The 20577-nt window shown below is 38.8% G+C and overlaps 2 protein-coding genes across 3 annotated transcripts; one reads left to right on the forward strand and one right to left on the reverse strand.

The window, feature by feature from the left end:
• Positions 1-1365: 1365 nt before the first annotated feature.
• Positions 1366-11160, forward strand: zbtb32 (zinc finger and BTB domain containing 32). The gene is made up of 5 exons (XM_015029858.1): positions 1366-1655; positions 3944-4986; positions 5952-6058; positions 7783-7941; positions 9748-11160. The coding sequence occupies exons 2-5, from the start codon at positions 3968-3970 to the stop codon at positions 9975-9977; spliced, it is 1515 nt and encodes a 504-aa protein (XP_014885344.1). The 5' UTR covers positions 1366-1655; positions 3944-3967; the 3' UTR covers positions 9978-11160.
• A 1221-nt stretch (positions 11161-12381) lies between these two features.
• Positions 12382-20536, reverse strand: kcnj20 (potassium inwardly rectifying channel subfamily J member 20). 2 transcript variants are annotated; one of them, XM_015029859.1, is made up of 3 exons: positions 19752-20532; positions 16473-17679; positions 12382-13095 (listed from the first exon to the last, which is right to left on the reverse strand). In XM_015029859.1, exons 1-3 carry the CDS (start codon positions 19923-19925, stop codon positions 12734-12736), a joined length of 1743 nt encoding a protein of 580 aa, XP_014885345.1. In that variant the 5' UTR covers positions 19926-20532; the 3' UTR covers positions 12382-12733. The 2 variants fall into 2 exon arrangements, with proteins under 2 accessions (XP_014885345.1, XP_014885346.1); XM_015029860.1 differs by lacking the exon at positions 12382-13095 and having other exon boundaries at positions 16468-17679; positions 19752-20536.
• Between the last annotated feature and the right edge of the window lie 41 nt (positions 20537-20577).

Genomic DNA, 20577 nt, shown 5'->3' on the forward strand with positions numbered 1-20577 from the left:
ATTACTCAGATTTTCACAGAATCACAAGTTGAACCCTCTGCTCTTGTCGTGCAACGAACATGCTCCAAATTGTTGACATGAAAACTGCAGAGATCACATCTTTGCTGGTGGTATTTGCTGTATGCTTTTTTGTTTCATCTTGAACAACAAAACTTTTTTTTTTTTCTACTCAAACCCACAACAGTTTGGTTGCACCGAGGTCTGTCTTTTTTCCTGCCGGAGCGTTTGAAAGTGCTCAGCGTCTTTTTTTTCTTCTTCTTTTTTTTCTTTTCTTTTCTTTGAATTAAATTCCACGAAGACAAGAGCGGCGCATCTTCAGGAGTTTAGTGCTCCACAATGTTGATCACCTGCTTAGTGCAAAAGACAGAACAGTTTTTCTTTTTTTCTTTTCTGAAACAGTTATGTAAAAATCCAGAAATAAAAATCTTTCTCAAAAACACAAACGTCTTCTGGAAGTGACAGGTAAACTCTCTGTCCTCTGCTTCAGAGGTTCGGTTTATGTTTTAGGGTGTTGCTTTAAAAATTTTTACGCAGAAAGCTAATGAAGACTACTGCATGTCTGTCAAGTGCTTGGGTGAAGTGTTTGTGCTTGTCTTTGAGACAAACTCTGTCAAAAGAGTACTTCAAAAAAATGTTAAACTGAAAAAGAGATACAGTCTTGACAAAACAGAGTTATTTGGTGCAATTAAAGGAGAATAACGCAATGAAACGTGATGGAAATAGATTCCTGCAGCAAGCTCCACTTGTTATTAATAATTTTGCTGCACGCACCGGTTTTAAACAAAAAAGCTACAGAAAACCTAATGTAGGACTAGCCAACCGCTGTGGTCTGTTTAAGTGACCATCTCTCTACAGTTGGCCTATTTTTGAAGGTTGTCGCATTAACATCTGACATACCTGACAAAAGGGAAAAAGCAGACATCTCTATTTTGAGGGTGCACGTTTGCAAGCCTGCCCTCCCTGCATGTCAGTACCAATGGGCTTTGGCCTGCATGTTTCCTGTCACAGGCCAGTCGCTTTCAAGTGGTTTCTGTCACAGCACAGAATACTCTATTAATGTAGTGACCAGCACACGATGGCTGCAGGGGTAGGAAACTGTCTATGGTTGTCACAGGTATATAGCATCACACAAATATCCCGCCACTGTCCTCATTTTTTCTCCCTCTCTCCCTACTTAGCATTTCTCCCTTTCTGCATCTATATCTATACATCTATCTATATATCTGTATCTATATCTACATATGTATGTATATATGTATGATTTTATAGACATGTATATATGTATATGCATGCATGTATGCATGTGTGTGTGGGAGTGAGAGAGAGAGGAAGAGAGAAAGAGAGAAGGTTTTTTTTTTTACTTTTGCTTTTGAATGAACAATAATAGAAACTTCCTTGCACTTCAAACAAGCAAAGCAGTTTTAGAACATGTGGGTTAATAAAACAGAAAGTTGCTTTCTTATAGCATGAACCAAGCTATTTAGCTCTATAATCAATGCACCAATAGGAGACTTGAAGAGGAGGGACCATGCAGACAAAGAGGAAACCACCTTGTCCCACAGACCAACCTGTGCCCCAACATTTCAGAAGTCACTGTACAGTCATGATGTAGGGTAGCTCATCGCCCTCTTGGGAGAAAACTCTCTAAATACCCGGTAAGTGCCTTCATTCATGCAGATTTCTGCTTTTTTTTTTTTTTTCCTCCATCTTCCGAGACTTGAAACCACAAGAACATACACTTGATCCTCCTCTGTCGTTTTTTAGCACCCTTTTATTTTTCTAAAGAAAATCAAGTGAAAACTAGTACTACTGTGCTCTTCTGTAGCCCACGGAGTCTTTCAAATCAGTCTGCGCTCCTTTGACTTTAATCCTCTACATGCGCGCTGCGGGGAGGATGACTGTGAGTTCATGTCCTGTAAAAGGATGTGTAAATCTGACAAATGCATGCATGGTTTTCCCCTGTGTAAGCATTCAGATTTTACTGTACTGCAGCTGAATGGAGCTCAAGCGCCAGCTAACTGTGACATAACTATGCAGGAGTGCACTGTGGATTCGAATGCGGTACGCTACATTCTTTTGCTAACTTAAATAGTTTTGAAAACTTCCGGAAATGTAGTTTATTAGTCAACGTCTGACAAAAAGCGAAGAGCAATCCTTTAGCTGATTTTGATTGGAAGGCCTCCTACTGTGTTTGTTGTTTCAAATTATATTAATTGTGGTTTCAAAGAGGAAACGTTTTAAGAAATACAAAATAAAAAAAGTTGTCTCAGTAATTAGAATAAAACATAACAGTTACATTAAAGAGAACGTAAAGTTGATTGAAAAGTAATACGGAAAGACATTGTATTCCAAACTTTTAATTTGCTTCAAAACTATGAAAGGCTAAGGCATGTTTTATTTGTAAGGTTTTTTGGAAAATGTCGCTTCACATGACCACCAATATTCTCATTATTATTATTATTATTATTATTAGTATTAGTATTATTATAAATATTATAAATATTATTATTAGTAGTAGTAGTAATAGTAGTGGTAATAGAAGTAATAATAGTATTATATTTTGTTTCAGATCAATGAATTGCAAATTCAAAATGCGAAACACGTAGAAAAGTCGCTTATGTCGCATTGGCAAAAATCGCCTTCGGGGAAGTTTTACATCCATTTGCACAGACGATATTCTGTACACCAATTCATGCCTGCTTTATCTACCTAAACTGAACAATGAGTGTTATTGATATAGTACGTTTACAATCTGCTATGATGACTTTTATTCTTCTATTTATCAAGTGTACACTGAAGTGAAACCTTTAGCTTGCGTATGACCTTGGTATACAGTATGTACAAAGTTGCTCTAGTGTCACTTTCACTCTCGATGCTGCATGTATGGACTATGCTCAGTGTGTATGTGAGCAAAAATGGTAAAGATAAAAATCAACAGATGCCAAAAAAAAAAAAACTTGTCCTTTGAACATATTGCTGTTTTTATTTTTTTTCCAACATGGGAATTGAAAAATGTATATTAAAATGATCAGTCCGATGCATTTTTTTTTTTTTTTTGTTAAAGAGCAGCACTAAACATTTTTCTTCCAGAAAATAATTTTCTAATTATCCATTTTTCCCGTCGTAGTTAAAACATCAAACAGAGAAACGACTGAAGTTGTTTAAAATTGTGCCACAGACAATTTCTGACCTCAGTTTGGAAAAGCAGCAGTGCATTATAAATTGCAAGAGTCAAACACTTTCGAGACCACAGCCTTCCAAGCAGCTGGTAAACACACAGCAGCAACATTTTCATCTCTGGATTCTCAATTTTAGTTGCAAAATTCCAAATATTTCTGTTTGATATGCAGATATTTACATATTACACCCCTGCACACTTTTGCATTTGATGTCTGTCACACCTAAATACAGTTTTATTGTTGTTGACGTTCAAACTTTACTCATGTTTTCTCGAGTGTACAGTCATTAGTCATGGTTTCATACACTGTTAGGGCTTTGCGGCTTTTAGAGTGCATATGTGCTCTGCGAATATCAAAAGTGTCACTTAGCAGAGTACATTTTCACAAAGCAGCATGTTTTAGCCTGATAACACACATTGCTGTGATTGAGGTAAATGTTATTGCAAAAGTATAGGGAAATATGTAAATTTTAGTCTTTGTGGCAGGTTAAAAAATTATGAGTATTAGCTTGCATGCTGGATGAAAAAGAAACGTGTTATTAAATATTTTATAATGATTAACTAAATCTCATGTGCAATCTGTCTCCTTGACTCTCGCCACTTGACAACACTAAATTAGGAGGAGTGGGGGGGGAACTATTTAAACCACAGCAAACACATTTTTTTTTCTTCTGCCACTGATTTCCATTCCAGAGAAATGCAACAAATTAACGGCACAGTGTAGGAATCGTCTGATCACGTTCGTGTGTTGTTTTCTCTTTTCAGAACGTATTTCCAGAACATTCAGAGATGATTCGAATCAACAACACCCAATACTTCCACTTTCTGCAGCAGGCAGATGTCCTCCGTCAATCAGGGTCGCTTTGCGACGCCATCATCTCGGTGCAGAGCCAAACGTTTCGGGCGCACCGCTTAGTTCTAGCCTGCGCTAGTAGAGCGTTAGCACAGCACCTAGCCAAAGGCGACGCAGACAGCCCAGCCCATTGCACATTGGAGTATTTCTCTCCCCACACCTTCCAGCAAGTCCTAGACTTCATCTACACTCAAGCTCTTGAAGTGCCGGTGAAAGACCTGCAGCAGCTGCTAAGAGCCGCCCAGGTCTTAGAAATGCAGCTGCTGGAGGACCAGTGCCGCAAGCAGCTGGACCGCCTCGAAGCCAGAGAGAAGGATAAAAACGGAGAAGCAGTAGACCTCACAGAGGAAGAGAAAAGTGTAGAAGAGAAAAATCAAAAGCAAAAGAGTAGACCAGTTTCTGAGAGCAAAGTCCAAAAAACATCCTCCCCGGTAGAAAAGCCGAGCTTTGGCATCGTCATGGAAAGTGCTTCAATCGCTGATTCTGCGGATGTCCCCGCCAACCAACAATCCCCAAAAAGGAAGGCCAAATTGTCCCCGATATCAGCGACCCTGTGCAACAGAGATAGTGTCATTACCAGGCCCAACAGCAGCGGTTCCTCCTTCTCTTCTGCGTGGGCATTCCCCACAAACATGTGGGACAATGGGAATCACCTGAACACCCTAATGCGAATTGCAGGGAACTACTCTAACTTTTTTGCATCTCATCCCCTTCCGTCCTCCAACCAGACCTCTGTGGTATGTCCATTCCCCCTCTCTTCTCAACACATGTTCCCTTTACTCAGTTCCCATTTTCAAACTCCCCTTCAGAGCACGGCACTAGGCTACTCACGTTTGCACCCCCACCCCTACGCTCAAAATCTGTACACGGAGACTTCGAGGATGGGCAGCATGATCAAGAACGGCATTTTGAAGAGAAAAAAATTGAGCCACACTAGTCAAACTGTGGAAACAAGGTGAGACAGACTTCTGACATAATCTTGGAAAGTTCAGTTTTTATTTTCTCTCATTTGTCTCCATGTTTTTCCTACTGAAGACTCATTTTAGAACCCCCTGACTTGCTCAGTTGTTCCTTTGCGACAGCTATCGTACTTGACTCACTGCTGCTTCGGTAGATGTGTGTGTGTGTGTGTGTGTGAGAGAGAGAGAGAGAGAGAGATTGAGCCTCCTGCACTTTCCTGCTTGATCGGTTTCACCTGTTAACCCTTCCCTGCCACATCAAATCTGTCGGTCTCTTTTAAGAAACTCGTAATCCAAGTTTAGATACGCAGAAATAGTTTCATTGATCCAAATCAAAGATGTTTTACAGTATTTCAGTCATTTTTTTAAAAAATGACATTGAACTTTCTGATATTAGGAGAAAAGGAAGTCTGAGAATAGTTTTTTCAAATTTATTTTTTCATGCAAAACAATAAAAAAACAACAAAAAAAAGCCAAATCCTTTCAAGTCTTTCAGCAGTAAAACCAAATTGTGAATAAAGGGGAGCCCCCTGCATGTCTCCCTTTCTTAACAAAATTTAAGATTTTCCACCCACTGAAAACGTATCTTCTGTGTTTCGACTGGCCGTGTGTACACCACAAAAACATTGTTCAGAACGCAAGCGAGAGTGTGTGTGGAAAAGAAGATCTCCTCTGGTGTCTCCCACTATCTTGTTCCCTGTAATCAAATTTTTCACCCAAGGCAAATATTATTGAAACCCTGAAGCGGTACTATAAATATCCCGTGGTTGGAATCAGTGGGGGAGGAGACACACTGATATTTAGAACTGATATTCTAAATATCAGTTTAGAATATCTAAATTGATATTCTCTAATAAGAGGAAACTATTTTTTTTTTCACAGATTTTTGTCTTTGGCACAGATGTTTGATTTGTACCGTACCATCTGCAGGACTCAAACAAACAAAATATGCTTCTCGCAGCTATCCCGAAGTGCCGAAAGTCAGAGAAAGAGCTGACGGGTGCCAACACTGCAGTTCAAGACTCCTCTGTGATCCGTTGCTGCGGGAGTCAGCCTCCACACAATTAGGTAAGGACGTAATCAAGCAAAAATGCCTCAATGCTGCAACGAGAACAGCACCCCGAGACCGTGGCTGTGACTGCAGCTACAGGAGTGTTGATCCTGAGTAAAACAGGTCAATTTAACAAGACTCTAAAGCACTTATTGGCGTGACCCTTAACCTCAGCAGGCTCCAGCGACGCAACTACGCAATGGAAAGTGATAGAGAGTTGTGGTTTTGAAAGCATGGTGCAATAGGAGCAGTAGTGTGGTTACTAGATACAGCTAGATATACACAGTACAGTACGTGCAGCAGCGAAAGCGTGGTTTGTCCTTAGACAAAAAAAAAAATAAATCTAACATATTTGATGTTTGGATAAAGTTTTCTGAAGCCGACAGCTCACATAGGATCTGCAAGGAAGCTTGTGCAAGTGCATGAGTGAAAGTGTACAATCTAGCCGATAAAGACTTTATCTGGTCTTTGATGGAACAGTATGTTCGTTTTTCAGCAACTGTGAAAAATTGAAAATTAAAAAAGAAGAAATGCTGCGCTTGAAGCTAAGAGATAGAAGTTTAGACTTCTAAAAAATGTGCGTGTGTGTATATATACATATATATATATATATATATATATATATATATATATATACATACATATAAAAATACAAGCATTGCAAAACGTTGGGTATTTTGAATCGAGACACAGAGCAAAGCATTGGACAGGAAACACGCAAGCAACTGATGCCAGATCTCTGCAGGTTGCGTTTTTTAGAGTGGTAAGTGTTCAATTGTTGTGGTTTAGTCTCTCCTGTTTTCTCCCCTGACTACAGTATACCCGCTTCATATTTCTGCATCCTGTCTATAGGCTACTGTGATGGGTACAATTTCTCTAAAAAAGACCCGAAAACCATACAGGCCAGCAAGAGGCTGCACTTTTTTTTTTTTACTTTAACCTCAAAAATCACACCTTTTGTAAAAGATTTTTAAGAAGATATGCATGCAAAGGTGACAGGAAAGTATTCTTACACATGGTGAGCCTATTCTCTTGCAACAGGATGCGTCAAAGAGATACGCTTTCTGAGAAAACGGTTGCAAAATCGCTTTTTAATAGCCGTCTTTTTTTATTATTATTATTATTATTTGCTTCAGTAAATATTTTTCCTGTTTGCTTAAAAAGTGAGATCAGAAAGCAATGATTACTTGGCTTTTATGTTTATTGAGAAGGTACTCACATTGAATCGACTAGGAATCAATTCTCATTTACGGCACGGACTCAGTCAAGAGGCAGCATAATGGGCAATAATCACTAATAAAAGACAATTTAAAACCTCAACACAGTAACATAAAATGAGAATGGCTGGAGGTGGCAAGATTATAAAAATAATCCTCTCTGTAAATATATCGGTTAATTACGACATTTTCTAATAAAATCCTATGTCTTATTTCAAGCCTACAGTCCAGAATCACATCAAACCAGGTACTGGTTAGATTAGGAGCACCTATTAATCAACTGGTTTTATTCCAAATAAATAGTTATTTGATTTACTCTCTTTGATTGCCTACCATATCCTGTCATTAGCAATACCCATATTTCTCATGTTTAAACACATTGAGTAATATTTGAGGTGGCATTTCCTGTTGTGCAGTCTAGCTTTGTGTGTAATATGCAGTTTTTGAAAACATGGGTTTCACTGCTGACAAGCCTTAACACCTTTAAAACTGCCCTTCTAACTGCCTATTTCGGTTTGCCGCAGGTCAAAACTGTGATGGATGTCAGTTCTGCGGAAGAGACGCCGTGCAACACGCAGCGAATGCTAGAGACCACAGAGGAGAAAAACCCTACCAGTGCAAACACTGTCCAAAGAAGTTTAGCCTAAAACATCAGCTCGACACACATCACCGCGTTCATACGGGTAATTCTCTAAATAATTGTTAACAGTTCAAAAACATACTTTGTGTCAGTATACCACTGACGACCTATTGATTACTCATTGTTCTAGTTGATTGGAATCAAGCTTGCAACCCTAACAACTGCGCATTGCATAGATTTATGTTTCTGTCATGTTCCAACCAAAGACTTGGGTTTATTTTGAGTTGGGAGGGGTTCATTTGATAGATCGTTATAAAGCGGTTAAACTGTGAAGTGTAAAAAAATAAAAAATAAAAAAAGTTATTCACTAATTAAGCAAAAAAAAAACAAAAACAAAAATCAGCAAAATGTGAGATACACTTTGTAATTAGCCCCTTTACTTTTATACCACAAACTAAATAAATAAATAAATAAATCCAGGATTATCAACTAACCTCGAGTTCACCTGTCTAAAATTTAATATAAATAAAAAAATAAAAACCAGATGTTCTGTGAAGGTCTCGAAGGTTTGTTAGTGAACAAGCAGCATCATGAAGACCAAGAAGAACAGCAGACAGGTCAAGTTTTCATAGAACAGTATTCAATGCATCACCCAAAAACTAGTAGTGCAAATCACTAAAGTAAAGTGTACTGTCATTGGAAATACTTTACGGCACTTTGCTCCAACATAAATGCATTAGAACATACATGTTCTACACACTCACAGAGATTTGGAAATGTTTTTTTTTTTTTTCCCCCCATTGTTTTAATTGCTTTTTACATTATTCTTTAAAATGGTTTCTTAATATTTTTATTTGTCTCATTACATCATTTTAACAAATTAAATCAGACTAAATCAGATATCATAATTAGTTACTCAGTGCTTTAGCAGAATTTTCACCAAATACGTCTACTTGAGTAAAAATGTGTTGCGGTAATGTTACTCATTCTTGAGTACGATTGTTGCCTACTCTACTCGCCTCTTTCTATCAAACAAAATCCCGATAAAATACATAGGTTTGGTGGTTGTAACGTGACAACATTTTCAAAAATGTCCTACTGCTAAGAAATACTTTTGTGACATACTATATGCTTGAGTACTTTTAAGTTGAGGAGTTGTTGTAGTATTGCATTGGTAAACGAAATGATGGTAAAGTGTGCAATTATGCAAATATTTACTCTGTGGCACCTTCGAATGTTTAAAATGTCGCTTATAAATTTCTGTTTTTCCAAAGTGCTGAACATTTTCTGAAGAAGACTGTAGTAGAGTTGTTTTCCAAGCAGCTCATAGTTTTCCACTCATTTTAATATCACAAAAAACCTCACAGAAAAACTGAAACTAACAGATCTCAATCTTCCATGAGGTAGGAGACGTGTTAATCAACAGTGTACATTAGGATTGCTTATATGCTTATATATATATAAACTAAGAACAAAACTTGAGGCATTTGGAACATTCAAATGTTTCACAATTTCATTTTTATCCACATCTAGACGTTAGTAGCAAATGGTTAGCCGGTAAATGTGCTCTTTTTGTTTTTACCATGACATAAAATCAGAGAAACAAACTGACTAAGTGGAACAATGGCATGAAGTTAACTTGTGCAAACCTGAATGATTAGCATAAAAGTGTCCCAGTTTAGGTGATTTCAATCACTAACGCAATTCATTTCTGAAAAAGAAAGAAAAGAAAAAAAATCACGGAAGTGATGCGCACTCGTCATTTACAGGGTTTGGCAACAACCGACTGAAAAGCTCATATGCTAGAATATAAATGTGAGACCCTATGCCCGTGCTCTTTGTTTGCCCCCCCCCCCCCCCTCCAAACACCTTAAATGTCTTCCTTCCTGTGCATTGTCTTTGCTTCTAGGAGAGAAGCCGTTTGAGTGTCGTCTGTGTGGTCAGCGCTCACGGGACTACTCTGCCATGATCAAACACCTGCGGACCCATGGCGGCGCAGCGCCCTACCAGTGCACCGTGTGCCTGGAGTTCTGCAGCAGCCTGGTCGCCATGCAGAGGCACATCAAGAGCCACGCTGTGCAGGACTTCCCCCCTGACTGGAGCATCAACAACACCTACTTGTACATCTCCCACATATGAGGCCATCCTCATAAAGCTGTAGCTTCAGTTGGTGAATCTCCTGTGAGGGCTGTTTAATTTGGGTTGAATTTACAGTACGGGAGTGACACTCATAGCTAAAGGTCTGCTTAACCCATACAAAAGTGAACGTTGAATAAAAACATTTCTCCAATTTGTGGTTCAAGGTCAAACCCGACATTCTGAAACCGTTCTCTATTTGCATTTGCAATAATAGGAAATACAGATGCAGTACTATTTCCAGTGACATTAAGGGTTTTGAAAGTGTTTACCAGGCATTAAAGCCACATCAGCATCTAATCCTCGATGCATGACGCAGGAATCCTCCCTCTGACTTTCAAAATTATTATCGGACTGCTTGTGCAAGCTTCGCAGCCTTCACCCGGGTTCACAGCGCCCTCAAGAGGACATGCAGCGAAAACAAAAATCGGCATTTTCTTGTGCTGGAGCTTTAAACGCCACGCTTGAAAGAACACAGGAAATATCAGAATCAGCCCTACTATCACTGCACAGTAAAAATAAAACATAATAATTCATTTAGTTTAAACCATATCATATTCACATTTGCATGCTGACTTGCCTATTCATATAATATCACACGTACTTGGGATAAAAGGTGTCGAGACTTCAGAATTAAGGGTCAAATAAGAAATATTTCATTCATTCTTGAATATAAAAATGTGTCAAACTAGATTATCAACATTAACTGAAATATGATAAAGGTTGCATGTGCTATTTTTTAATGTATCGTTCTGCTGTATTACTATTTAATAAATATTAGCTCCTGTAACCAAGTTACTTTTTAATCCTCAGCTAAGATCTTTTGTTTTCTGTCATTGCCAAATGCATGGACACCAATTCACCTACGTCACGTCCTTTAGATTGAATAGCACTTGGTAGATGAAATGCTTTTTACAAAAGCTACACATGCGGTATGTTACAACTGATGTTTTCTCAGTAGTTAATGTTTGCGATATGTGACGTTATAAAATGCTTCCTCCAGGGAGCTTTCTGTACAGCTTACAGGCCTGCTACCACTTACGGATAAGTGTGGATTTCAACAGCATTATCATAATAAGTATGAAAAAGGAATATCAATAAATGTTTATTTCTTTTGCCAGCTAAGCATTTACCAGATAAATGTGCTATGTTACTACTTCACCAAATAAATAAGTTTGTAAGTACAGAGTTTTGTCTGCAATTCTTTCAGTTTATCCACTTACATTTTCTTCTGCTTAGGCTTTTCCCTTCAAGGACCTGTCTATTTAATCATATATAAATACTCATCAGTGTCGTTATTTAAATGATGCTTTTCTGGTTTTACTCTTATCAGACAAATCGCATCTAATGCATCAGATACGTTCTTCAGGACATCAAAAGCTATGCTGCTTATTTGTGGTGAGCGAGTGAAATAGTATAGAAATGCTTACTGTCTTTATCAGCCTGTTAAGCATGTGGTGGCGATGAGATGTTCTCAGAAACTGGGGGGGGAGTTTGTGTGAGAGAATGTGTGTGGCTGAGTGTGTAGTTGTTTATGCAGTGTGTCTGGGACCTTTACTAGCATTTACATTTACTGCCTGTCGAGCAGCTAATGGTGATCAAAGCCTGACTCCGGTGTGACAAGCAATGATTTTTAAGAATGCGGTTGGTTTCATTGTCACAGTGACAATCCTCTGAATCAGTTCAGTGATTAAAAGAGTTCAGACAAATGCATATGGTGACGCATACCACTCAAAGCCTATCTCCACTGTATTAATCTTCTTAATGCGAACTTTGACATCAACAGCTGCAGTTAAACTTCTCCACAACTTTCTCCCTGGCCTCACTAGCGCCTTCTTTGGTGCCTATGATCTCGTTTGTTCACTAAAGTTCTCTAACAAACTCACTGAGGCCTTCATAGATGGGATGTGTTCATACTAAGAGTCAATTTTACACAGATGGACTCAATTCACGATAGCTACATTGCTCCAGACGGTAGTTGTTCACACTGGAAGATTAATCCAGGATATCAGAGTAAAAGAGCTAAATACAAGAAGCACACCACACTTTCCAGATTTTTTATTTGTAACAAAATGTTTAATTTACAATCATTGTTATTCAGGAGACCACTGGCAAAAGGGGACGCCACTTTAGCTCTGTGTTTCAACTTCATGTCTTGTCTGACATCTTCATGTTGTCAGAAAATTGTAAATTAAACTTAACTGTTTAAACAATGTACTTAATCACAAGTAATTTATTATTTAACAAGGGAGACAATGACTTTTTTTACAAAGGGTCAGGTTGATTTGGTTGGCTTTGCACCCTGCAGCTGCATTTATCTTTGAAAGTAAAATGGTTTTGTTTCTCTAAAATGTTTCAGTGTCACAAAAATGCAATATTTTTTTTTATCTTGAAAAGTAATTTTAAAAAATCTCACCGATAAAACTGACATCCATGACTGAAAAATAACGTCTAGTCTCTCTGCAAAGCTGATGGTTTGTTAAAGTTTGTACGTCTAGAGTCAGATTTTTTTGAATAAGTTATGAGTGGCAAGCCTTCTAACACTGTTATCACGAGCTGCATCTAAAACACAGCACATAAACTTGAAATAACTTGAGTTTGAAGGAATGCTCAAATGTGATTATTAGCTTCCAAAAAGACAAAGAAGGGGATGGAAACGCAGTGAGTTTGTTGATACAATATTTAGTTTTTATTAATAAACGGGTCTATGCATATTTAAGGATAGAAGGGGGATGTTAAAAGTCCTGTAAAACATTCTATCACAGCATCTGCTCAGCACTTGCTTCACTTTCATTACCTTCTGACATTCTTTCCTCCTGAATGTCACCGATGGTAAACCGAATGTTCGACGGAGACTTTTCTTTGCCTCCTTCAGCTGCTCCCTCTGCCCAGGCATCGCACTCCCTGCAGGCGGTGTGGCTTTGGACTTTGCACCCGACCAGAACCATCAGCTGGTGTGCTTGGCTGGCGCTGCAGTTTGGAAGCGGTACCTTGTATGTGGTGTGGAACCTGCGCAGATCCACTCGAAATGAGCCTTTCTCCAGCGTCATGCAGGGTTCAAAGCGAGCACCCCACTCAATCTCTGTTTCTATGTAAGATGTTTTGGCTTGGCACATCATTCCTGTAAAAAAAAAAAAAAAAAAAAATTTAAAAAAGAAGTGTAATTCACATTGTGTTCCACAAGATGTCGCTATGTGTTTGTATTTCCCTGCACAGTACTTTGTGTGAACATCATGACATTCCGTCCTATTACTATGATGCCATAACGCTTTACTCTTTGAATGTACAGTAAATTTGCTTAGGGATGAAAAAATTATCATTGCTGTTGCAAAGGTACGTTGCAGTTGTAATTGATTCAATCTGGTATCTAGAATTTGTATGATGAAGCTGAAAGCAAGTAAAAACATAGGAGAAATTAATAATTACAGCAATGATGTCATCATCTTCACCTGGAGAAAATCTGTATGAGATAGATTGTCCCTGTATGAGATAGATTGTCCCTACCAGGGGGTGCGGGTGTCGCACCCCCTGCTTGAAAAGGGGTGCGGGTTTTAATGTTTTTATTATTTTTTTCATCTTTTTTTTTTTTCAAAATCTCTTTCTCTTTCTTATTCAATGTCACATGCTGTTTTCTTTTAATTATGTAAAGCACTTTGAAATGCCTTGCTGCTGAAATGCTTCTGCTATTCAAATAAAATTTGATTGATTGACTGATTGAGAAAAGTACAAATGGGCCTACTCAAAGGACACGTACTGTTCTAGGATGTAATCAGCATTTATGTAATAAAACTTGTGTTTTAGTGGAGAGATTTTATCTTTTTTAAAAATGATTTAGGAAAAAATAGCAAAACCAACAAATAGAATCTGATAAATAATGTAGGTGATAAAATATACCAAAAGTAAAATCTATTAACAAAAAAATCTAGACAAAAAACTTTAATTAAATTCTAGAACTTCGATGTTTTTTAATGATTGTGTTTCCCATAATGTAACACATCTATTAAATTCCTTTCTTATTGGTCTGATGTAATATTTTTAGTTTTTGGGAATATGAGTTTTTGGCTTTCAACAGCTCTAAGTCATCGGCCTTTGCGGAAAGAATTACCTAAATAAATGAGCATACTGCCCGTTAGAGAAACCTGCAGTGAAATTTCCATGGGAAAAGTTAATCTGATCTCTACAAAAAGCATGAAGAAAAGGCGGAAGTTTGCCTTGTTCATTGGACAAATTAGTCTAAAAGGTAATTATTTGGACACAGGACCAAAAGGCACCAAATCATCATTTTCTTCCAAGAAAAACATGTTAGGCCAATAGTTCAACATGTCAGAATCAATAGTGAAATACAAACATCAGAGGGTGTTTGAGGAAAATGTGAGAACATTTATTAAGCAAAATAATCCCAAAACTGGCTGGGAAATGAGATCATCTGGCTCTGGGACTACAGTCATATAGTCATTCAGTCATACAGGACTACAGGATATGATCTTTAGATCATATCCTCCCATGCTTTGAGGATTGGAGAGACATTATACACTGGTAGAAGACTAAAATAAATATCTCAATGATATTATTTCAACCACATGGGTAACTACAGTACTTAGGAGGTATGGTGGCTGAACTTTTTCCCTGTTAGAAAATGCAATGTGTTTACATATCTTATGTAAAGAGTAGCAAGTTGCTCATGTTTTTGCTCACATTTAAGTCACTTTATTTTTGAGATACAAGTTATTTAAAATAGAAAAAAAATCATTTAAAAGTATGAAAGAAATTGTTACGTGAATGTGTTTCAGAAATGTTCCAAATCCATCCTCATTTTTGCAGACTTCAGAAGTAATAGCTTCCAGACCCAAGACAAAGACCCCTTTAATTGCAGTCTGCTCACTCTTACATATGTCGAACTCTCATGCAAAAATGAAACTAGAAAGCAGACAGATTAAAGTGATGAAAGACTGTTTCCTTCGAAAGAGATTCTTTTGTTTTGTATTGGTCACAGAGCAATTGTATAAATCCGACTCAATAGTGTGGCCACAGAAGTTGTTGTTATTTAGTTTTAATGAATGGTCCATGCACAGGCCAGTATCCTCATGAGAGTTCAGGAATTTTAGTCCCAGAGCCAAACCTCAACATCTTGCGACTCACTAGAAAAAATATGTCTGTGGCCTGAAGGAAGGCAACATTGCCTGGAATATTCTCATTCAAATTGACTGTAACAATGATAAATGCCTCTCTTCACTTTTTGTAACGTCGTAGTCACAATCGTGAGAGCATTTTATAAAGCCTTTATGACACGCTAGTAGATAAGTGTTGTGTGAAAGAGAGATGTAATGGTTTTAAGCATTTCTTTAGAATGAAAATCTTTAAAGTGTGGCATGCACATGATATATTCAGCGCTCTTTACTCTGATAGCCTTAAACAAAAATCCAGAGCAATCAAAAGGAATTGTTGATGGGAAACCATAAGAAGCCTTGTTTACATCTCAAGCTAATCTGAAAAAGAAAAGCATCCACATGACAAAGATGGTAAAAAAAAAAAAACATACATCAAATGCTTGCATCTGCAGTTGTGGATAAATTGTCAAGTTAAAACAGCAAATGATACACTTGTGAGTGCATTTACTATCTCCACCCAACTGGCACACCCATCCCTTTCACTCAGGCCCATCTGAAGTCTATAAGGTAACTTGGCACACCGTGCTCACAATGATCTCTTCAGAGAAAGAGCTTCAAGCTTCCACAAAGACACCACTGGTAGGAACTGGACATTATATCATTTAATCTGCATTCAGAAGACCAAATTAGCCTTGTTGATGAAATGGGTTTTATGTGTTTAGAATGTAGTTTATTTATTTGTTCATTCACTGTTAACTTAAAAGTAGGTTGTTAACGTCACCTGGAAAACTAGTTAATTAGGTCATTGTGATCTGTAATTGATTTTGTTTCATTTGTTTGTAGGTTTTCAACCTGCTCTGTGACTTCTGTAACTATCTTGACTACTCCATGTAAAGTCATGGTGGTTTTGCGCTGTCAGTTGGAAGAATCCAAAGACAAAAAGAAAAGATAAATAAAAGATGTCGCTGAGGTGAGTGGTTCCTGCGTTTGTTTGATGGGAGCAAGCCTTTTTCAAGTTTGGGCAGAAGCCGAGATGGTTTAAAGAGAGCAAAAAACTTGACTGTGTGTGTGTGTGTGTGTGTGTGTGTGTGTGTGTGTGTGTGTGTGTGTGTGTGTGTGTGTGTATAAACTTTAAGAGTTTATGAAATTTTGAATTATTAGAATACCTTGGCAATAAAACAGGTGAGTCTTTATATAAGCTCTGATAGTTTGGCTTAATGACCTAAGTAAACTTTTGATTTTAATAAAATATTTTTGCAAAAGAAGATAGACATAAAACTCAAATTGTGAGAGAAATACAGAAAAAAGTTAAATTACTATGGAAAATAAATGCTGGGAATGTTAAGATTCTACTCTATCTCCCCTTCCTGTGGAGTTAACTGTTACTAACCTGTGGCCTCGACTATTCCCTCCAATATAACAATGATCTCAAACTGCTGTCGTCGGAGCTGCTCCGGGCCCAGGTCCCACAGCGGGCTGCTTGCACCAATATTATGCTGAATGACTTGAGGTTCAACCAGGAAGAGGCGGTCTGATCCAGTTTCATATCCGAGGTCAATCTCTGTCTGCTCCAGTGGTAGAAATTCCCCCTCAGCTGTCTGGCGGGACTTTATTAACTTTGCTCGAACCTTTGCATCCACCATGTGGCTCTCGCGCAGGTCTCCGAGGCGAAACATCAGGCACAGCTGGTCATCGCGGTTTGCGATGACGCAGGTGCGGCTGAAAAGAAGCGTCTCGGCTCGCTTTTTGGGACGAGATATTTTCACAAACATGCAGCCCACCATGAGGGCATCTATCATGGAGCCCACGATGCACTGCATCATGACCAGCAGCACACCCTCGTGGCAGGTGGGGGAAACAGTCCGTGAGCCATAACCAATGGTACGCTGTGTCTCCACGGAGAACAGAAGGGCCGATATGAAACCATCTATTCCCAAGTAGCAGGGATTTTGGTCTACATGCTGGTTCCGAGTTGTACCAAGAGGTTGTTCTTGACCCAACTCACCTCGAATGGATGCATTAGCATAATAAAGGCCAGCAAATAGGAACCAGGTTGTAATATAGCACATCATAAAAACAAATAGAAACCAGCGGTACTGGAGGTCCACAAAAGAGGTAAAGATATCAGAGAGAAAACGCCCCCTTTCATCAATGTGGCCGAGGTTGACTCTGCACTTTCCATCCTTGGACACGTAGCGAAGTTGCTCTCTGGTTTCTGGAGGAAGTCTGGGTGTTTGGTTGCTTTCACTTTCTATGAGTTTACTTCGAGCCTTTGCAAGCCTCTCCATTTCCCTTCCAGGGCTAGATGTGTTGCTGTGTGCTGGTGAGAGTGGGCTGGTGTGGAGAGGGCTGCTGTGGGTGAAATGAAGGGGACTGGAGGAGCCCATGTTGGGGACACTGAGGGCATGACGACGGAATTGCGAGACATTGTTGGTCTCGCTCAATGAACAGCGCCGCCAGACGTTCTGCTCTTTATCTGTGACTCCAGGAGTGCAGGGAGGCAGCAAGCAAAAACTGCCTCGAATATCCGTTGTGCTCTTGTAGCGTTTCCTGGTTGGTGCAGAATCAGGAGATGCCTCTGCCACGGCGTCCTTCGTCTAAGGAAAGAAACACAGCTATTATACTTCCTGCTGAAACTACAGCCAAGCCACAGGGTCATGGAGTGCATTTCAGTTCAACGCACCACAGTTCCTCTAACTTTTCCTTAGAAAGTTAGAGGCACTGCTGTTTGGGAATAGATAGTGTCATACCGCCGTGACAGTATGCGCCGGTATGAAAAGAACAAAAAGACACCCTCTTTGCACACAACAGGGAATTATAGCAAAGCTCCAGTATTCCCTGCACATTCAGATTTACTGCAGCTTTATTGCTGTGCATGTTTTTTTTTCTCTCTCTGTTTTTTCTCTCCTTTGCCATTTTATGCATTCCTTTTTTTGGTTTCTTAGTACTTAATTTTGGCTGCAAAAATGATCTTTCTCCCACAAAAACGTTTAAGTGATTAAACTTCCTTGTGCTTGAATGTCTGCGAGCAATTGCTGTTTGAGAAAATCTTGATAAAAAGCAATTACTAGGGAAAAAGAATCCAGAAAAAAAATTGTCACAAAGTTTGACACAATTGTAAGAGCTTTTTTTTTTTTTTCCTGTCAATATTCAAAGTTTAAATTACTTTCTTCTGCAAAACAGAGATTAATATTGTGAGGGAGATTTGAGTGGTTTTCATAAAGTGTGTTTAGTAATGCCCTACACTATTTTTTCACAGAACTAACATGACAGGACAGTTGTTTGTGTCGACCATGTGAAGGTCAAGATGTCCTAAGGAAGAACCTCCCAGGAACTGAACAGGACATTCTTCCAGGCAGAGTGTTTCTTGAAGATAATGAAATTGTTTATGTTCACTGTACTTTTAAGGATGTTGCAGAGCCTCTCTCCATAACACCCTTCCCCTGTTCTGAAGCAACACTCTTCTTTTGCCAGTAAGTGAATGAGTCTTTACAAACTCTATGGAAACAGTCTTTGATTTATTAAATATTTACACCACAAATTTTTTTTATTGTTTTCATCTCTAATTCGTAAACATGCTCTTCTAATGTAAACATTTGAGCACTAGATTTTAAGGAAATCTTGGAGCAATGCATCAGTAATGTTTCCTTTTACTTGATTAAATAAAGGACAGATACAAGCTTTTTGAAATTTTGGGGTTTTGTAATTTAACAAAATACTTGACTAAAAGGTGAAGTAAGCAGGTTCACAACTGTAAAATACATGGTTTATTTGCAGGCTACAAAATGTCAGTAGGTTCAGACAAACTGACAAGCCTGTTACGGTCACTGACCTCTAGGGGCTCTCTTCATGAAAGAGCTCTCTTGTTTTGTGTGTTTTACCTGGCTGCCACAGGTGGGATGAGTTGGGGCTCGTCAGCCACCCTACAAAAAGCAGCAAGCTGAAGATGCCAGACCCCCTTCATTTGTTTGTCCTGGGCCTTGACCTGTGATCCTGTGTGGGAACTGATTGTGTGTGGGAACTGAACTGAGCTAGCTGTGAGCATCTTTGTGAACAATTGTTCAAGACGTGTTTTTGTTCAGAGGTGGAAGCTGGTAGGGGTTCTCTGCCATTTTTTTTTTGTGAACTGTTTTCTCCTGTTTTTTGGTTAGTAAGGGAGTTTAGGTTTTGTATTTTCCTTTAGTTCTTCTTTAGAACGTGGTTGTTTTATTTTATAGTTATAAGGGGGTGTTTTGTTTATTATTTTGGCCTTGGAGACCCTGAAGCATTAAGCTCCCCTGTGTTTTTTTATGTCTCCTGTAGTTGTTGTTTTATCAGGACTGTAAAATAAATTATACCCATCCATCAACTGTTCGGATTACTTTTTTCGTTTTATGTTAAAACCCAGTGCCAGAATTTACTTTAGGAATTTTAGGGTGGGGTTGTAACAAACCCATAAGTTCAAATCGGTGAAAGGTTAAGAGAGTTGAGATAGAGAACTTGTACGCGTCTTCAATTGCTTGTGTAGTTTCATTACTTTTTGTATTATATTATTAAATACGCAGCATGTACCACAAATATGTGGATCTTGTTTAAGATATGGTAACATTCTTAAGATTAAAGCAACAGCTACACTAATTCAAGCTTCCATTTTTAACGAAACGAAAAATGGCAAAAGAATACAGCTTACATTTATGAAGTAGCTCTCACAGTGAATTTTCTCCCCTGTTGGTGTGGAATGGACCACCATGATAGACTGTGGGCAACTAGCTGTAGAGGTCTGTTGTCCTTTTGTCCTGACCTGCGTCGATCCACAGCACTCTGTGGTCTCCACATTGCTGTCTTCTCTTGCTCCAGAATGCATCACAGAAACGGGAGGAAGATAAACACTAGCAGCAAAGTATGGTTACGATGACATCGTCCAAATTCTTTGCTCGATGAAAGAACAGCAATACAATTAGTTTCCAGCATCCTGACCAATGCCAGCATCTACATCTGAGCTTCTTAAAAGTGACCTAAACACAAGTTTAGCAATTATAAATCCCATCTGAGATGAACTGACCTTTCAGTCCGCGTGCCTATAGTGGCAATGAGCCGCTAACAGTTGGAGGAAAGGCTTTACCTTCTCCAGCTAGAGTTAAGCTCCCGCTTTATGCTGCCTCAGCAGTACTCTCACTGTATCGCTCAGAGTAGATCATCTACCCTTCGATTATACAACATCTATACAGGACAGGCCTATGGTTATTGAACTGGCAGCTGTAAGAACAACTTAACTTTAAACAAGTAAATTGGGGCAATTTCTCAATATGTTCTTGCCTGGGAGACAACAGGCCAGCATAGTGACGTCCTAAACAACCAAGTTCGATGCACAGTCACACCACCACATGCCTAAAGTACACACTGTTACTATCCACTGACCCCCACCTTCGTGCAGTAAAGCAGGCTTAAAAGGATTTTATTACACGCCTTGTGGATCCATGTGGATCTTGTTTAAGATCCACATGGATCTTAAACAA

This window comes from Poecilia latipinna, unplaced genomic scaffold, assembly GCF_001443285.1.
Source record: "Poecilia latipinna isolate Pla-1442-1.1 unplaced genomic scaffold, P_latipinna-1.0 Scaffold165, whole genome shotgun sequence".
Lineage (NCBI taxonomy): Eukaryota > Metazoa > Chordata > Actinopteri > Cyprinodontiformes > Poeciliidae > Poecilia > Poecilia latipinna.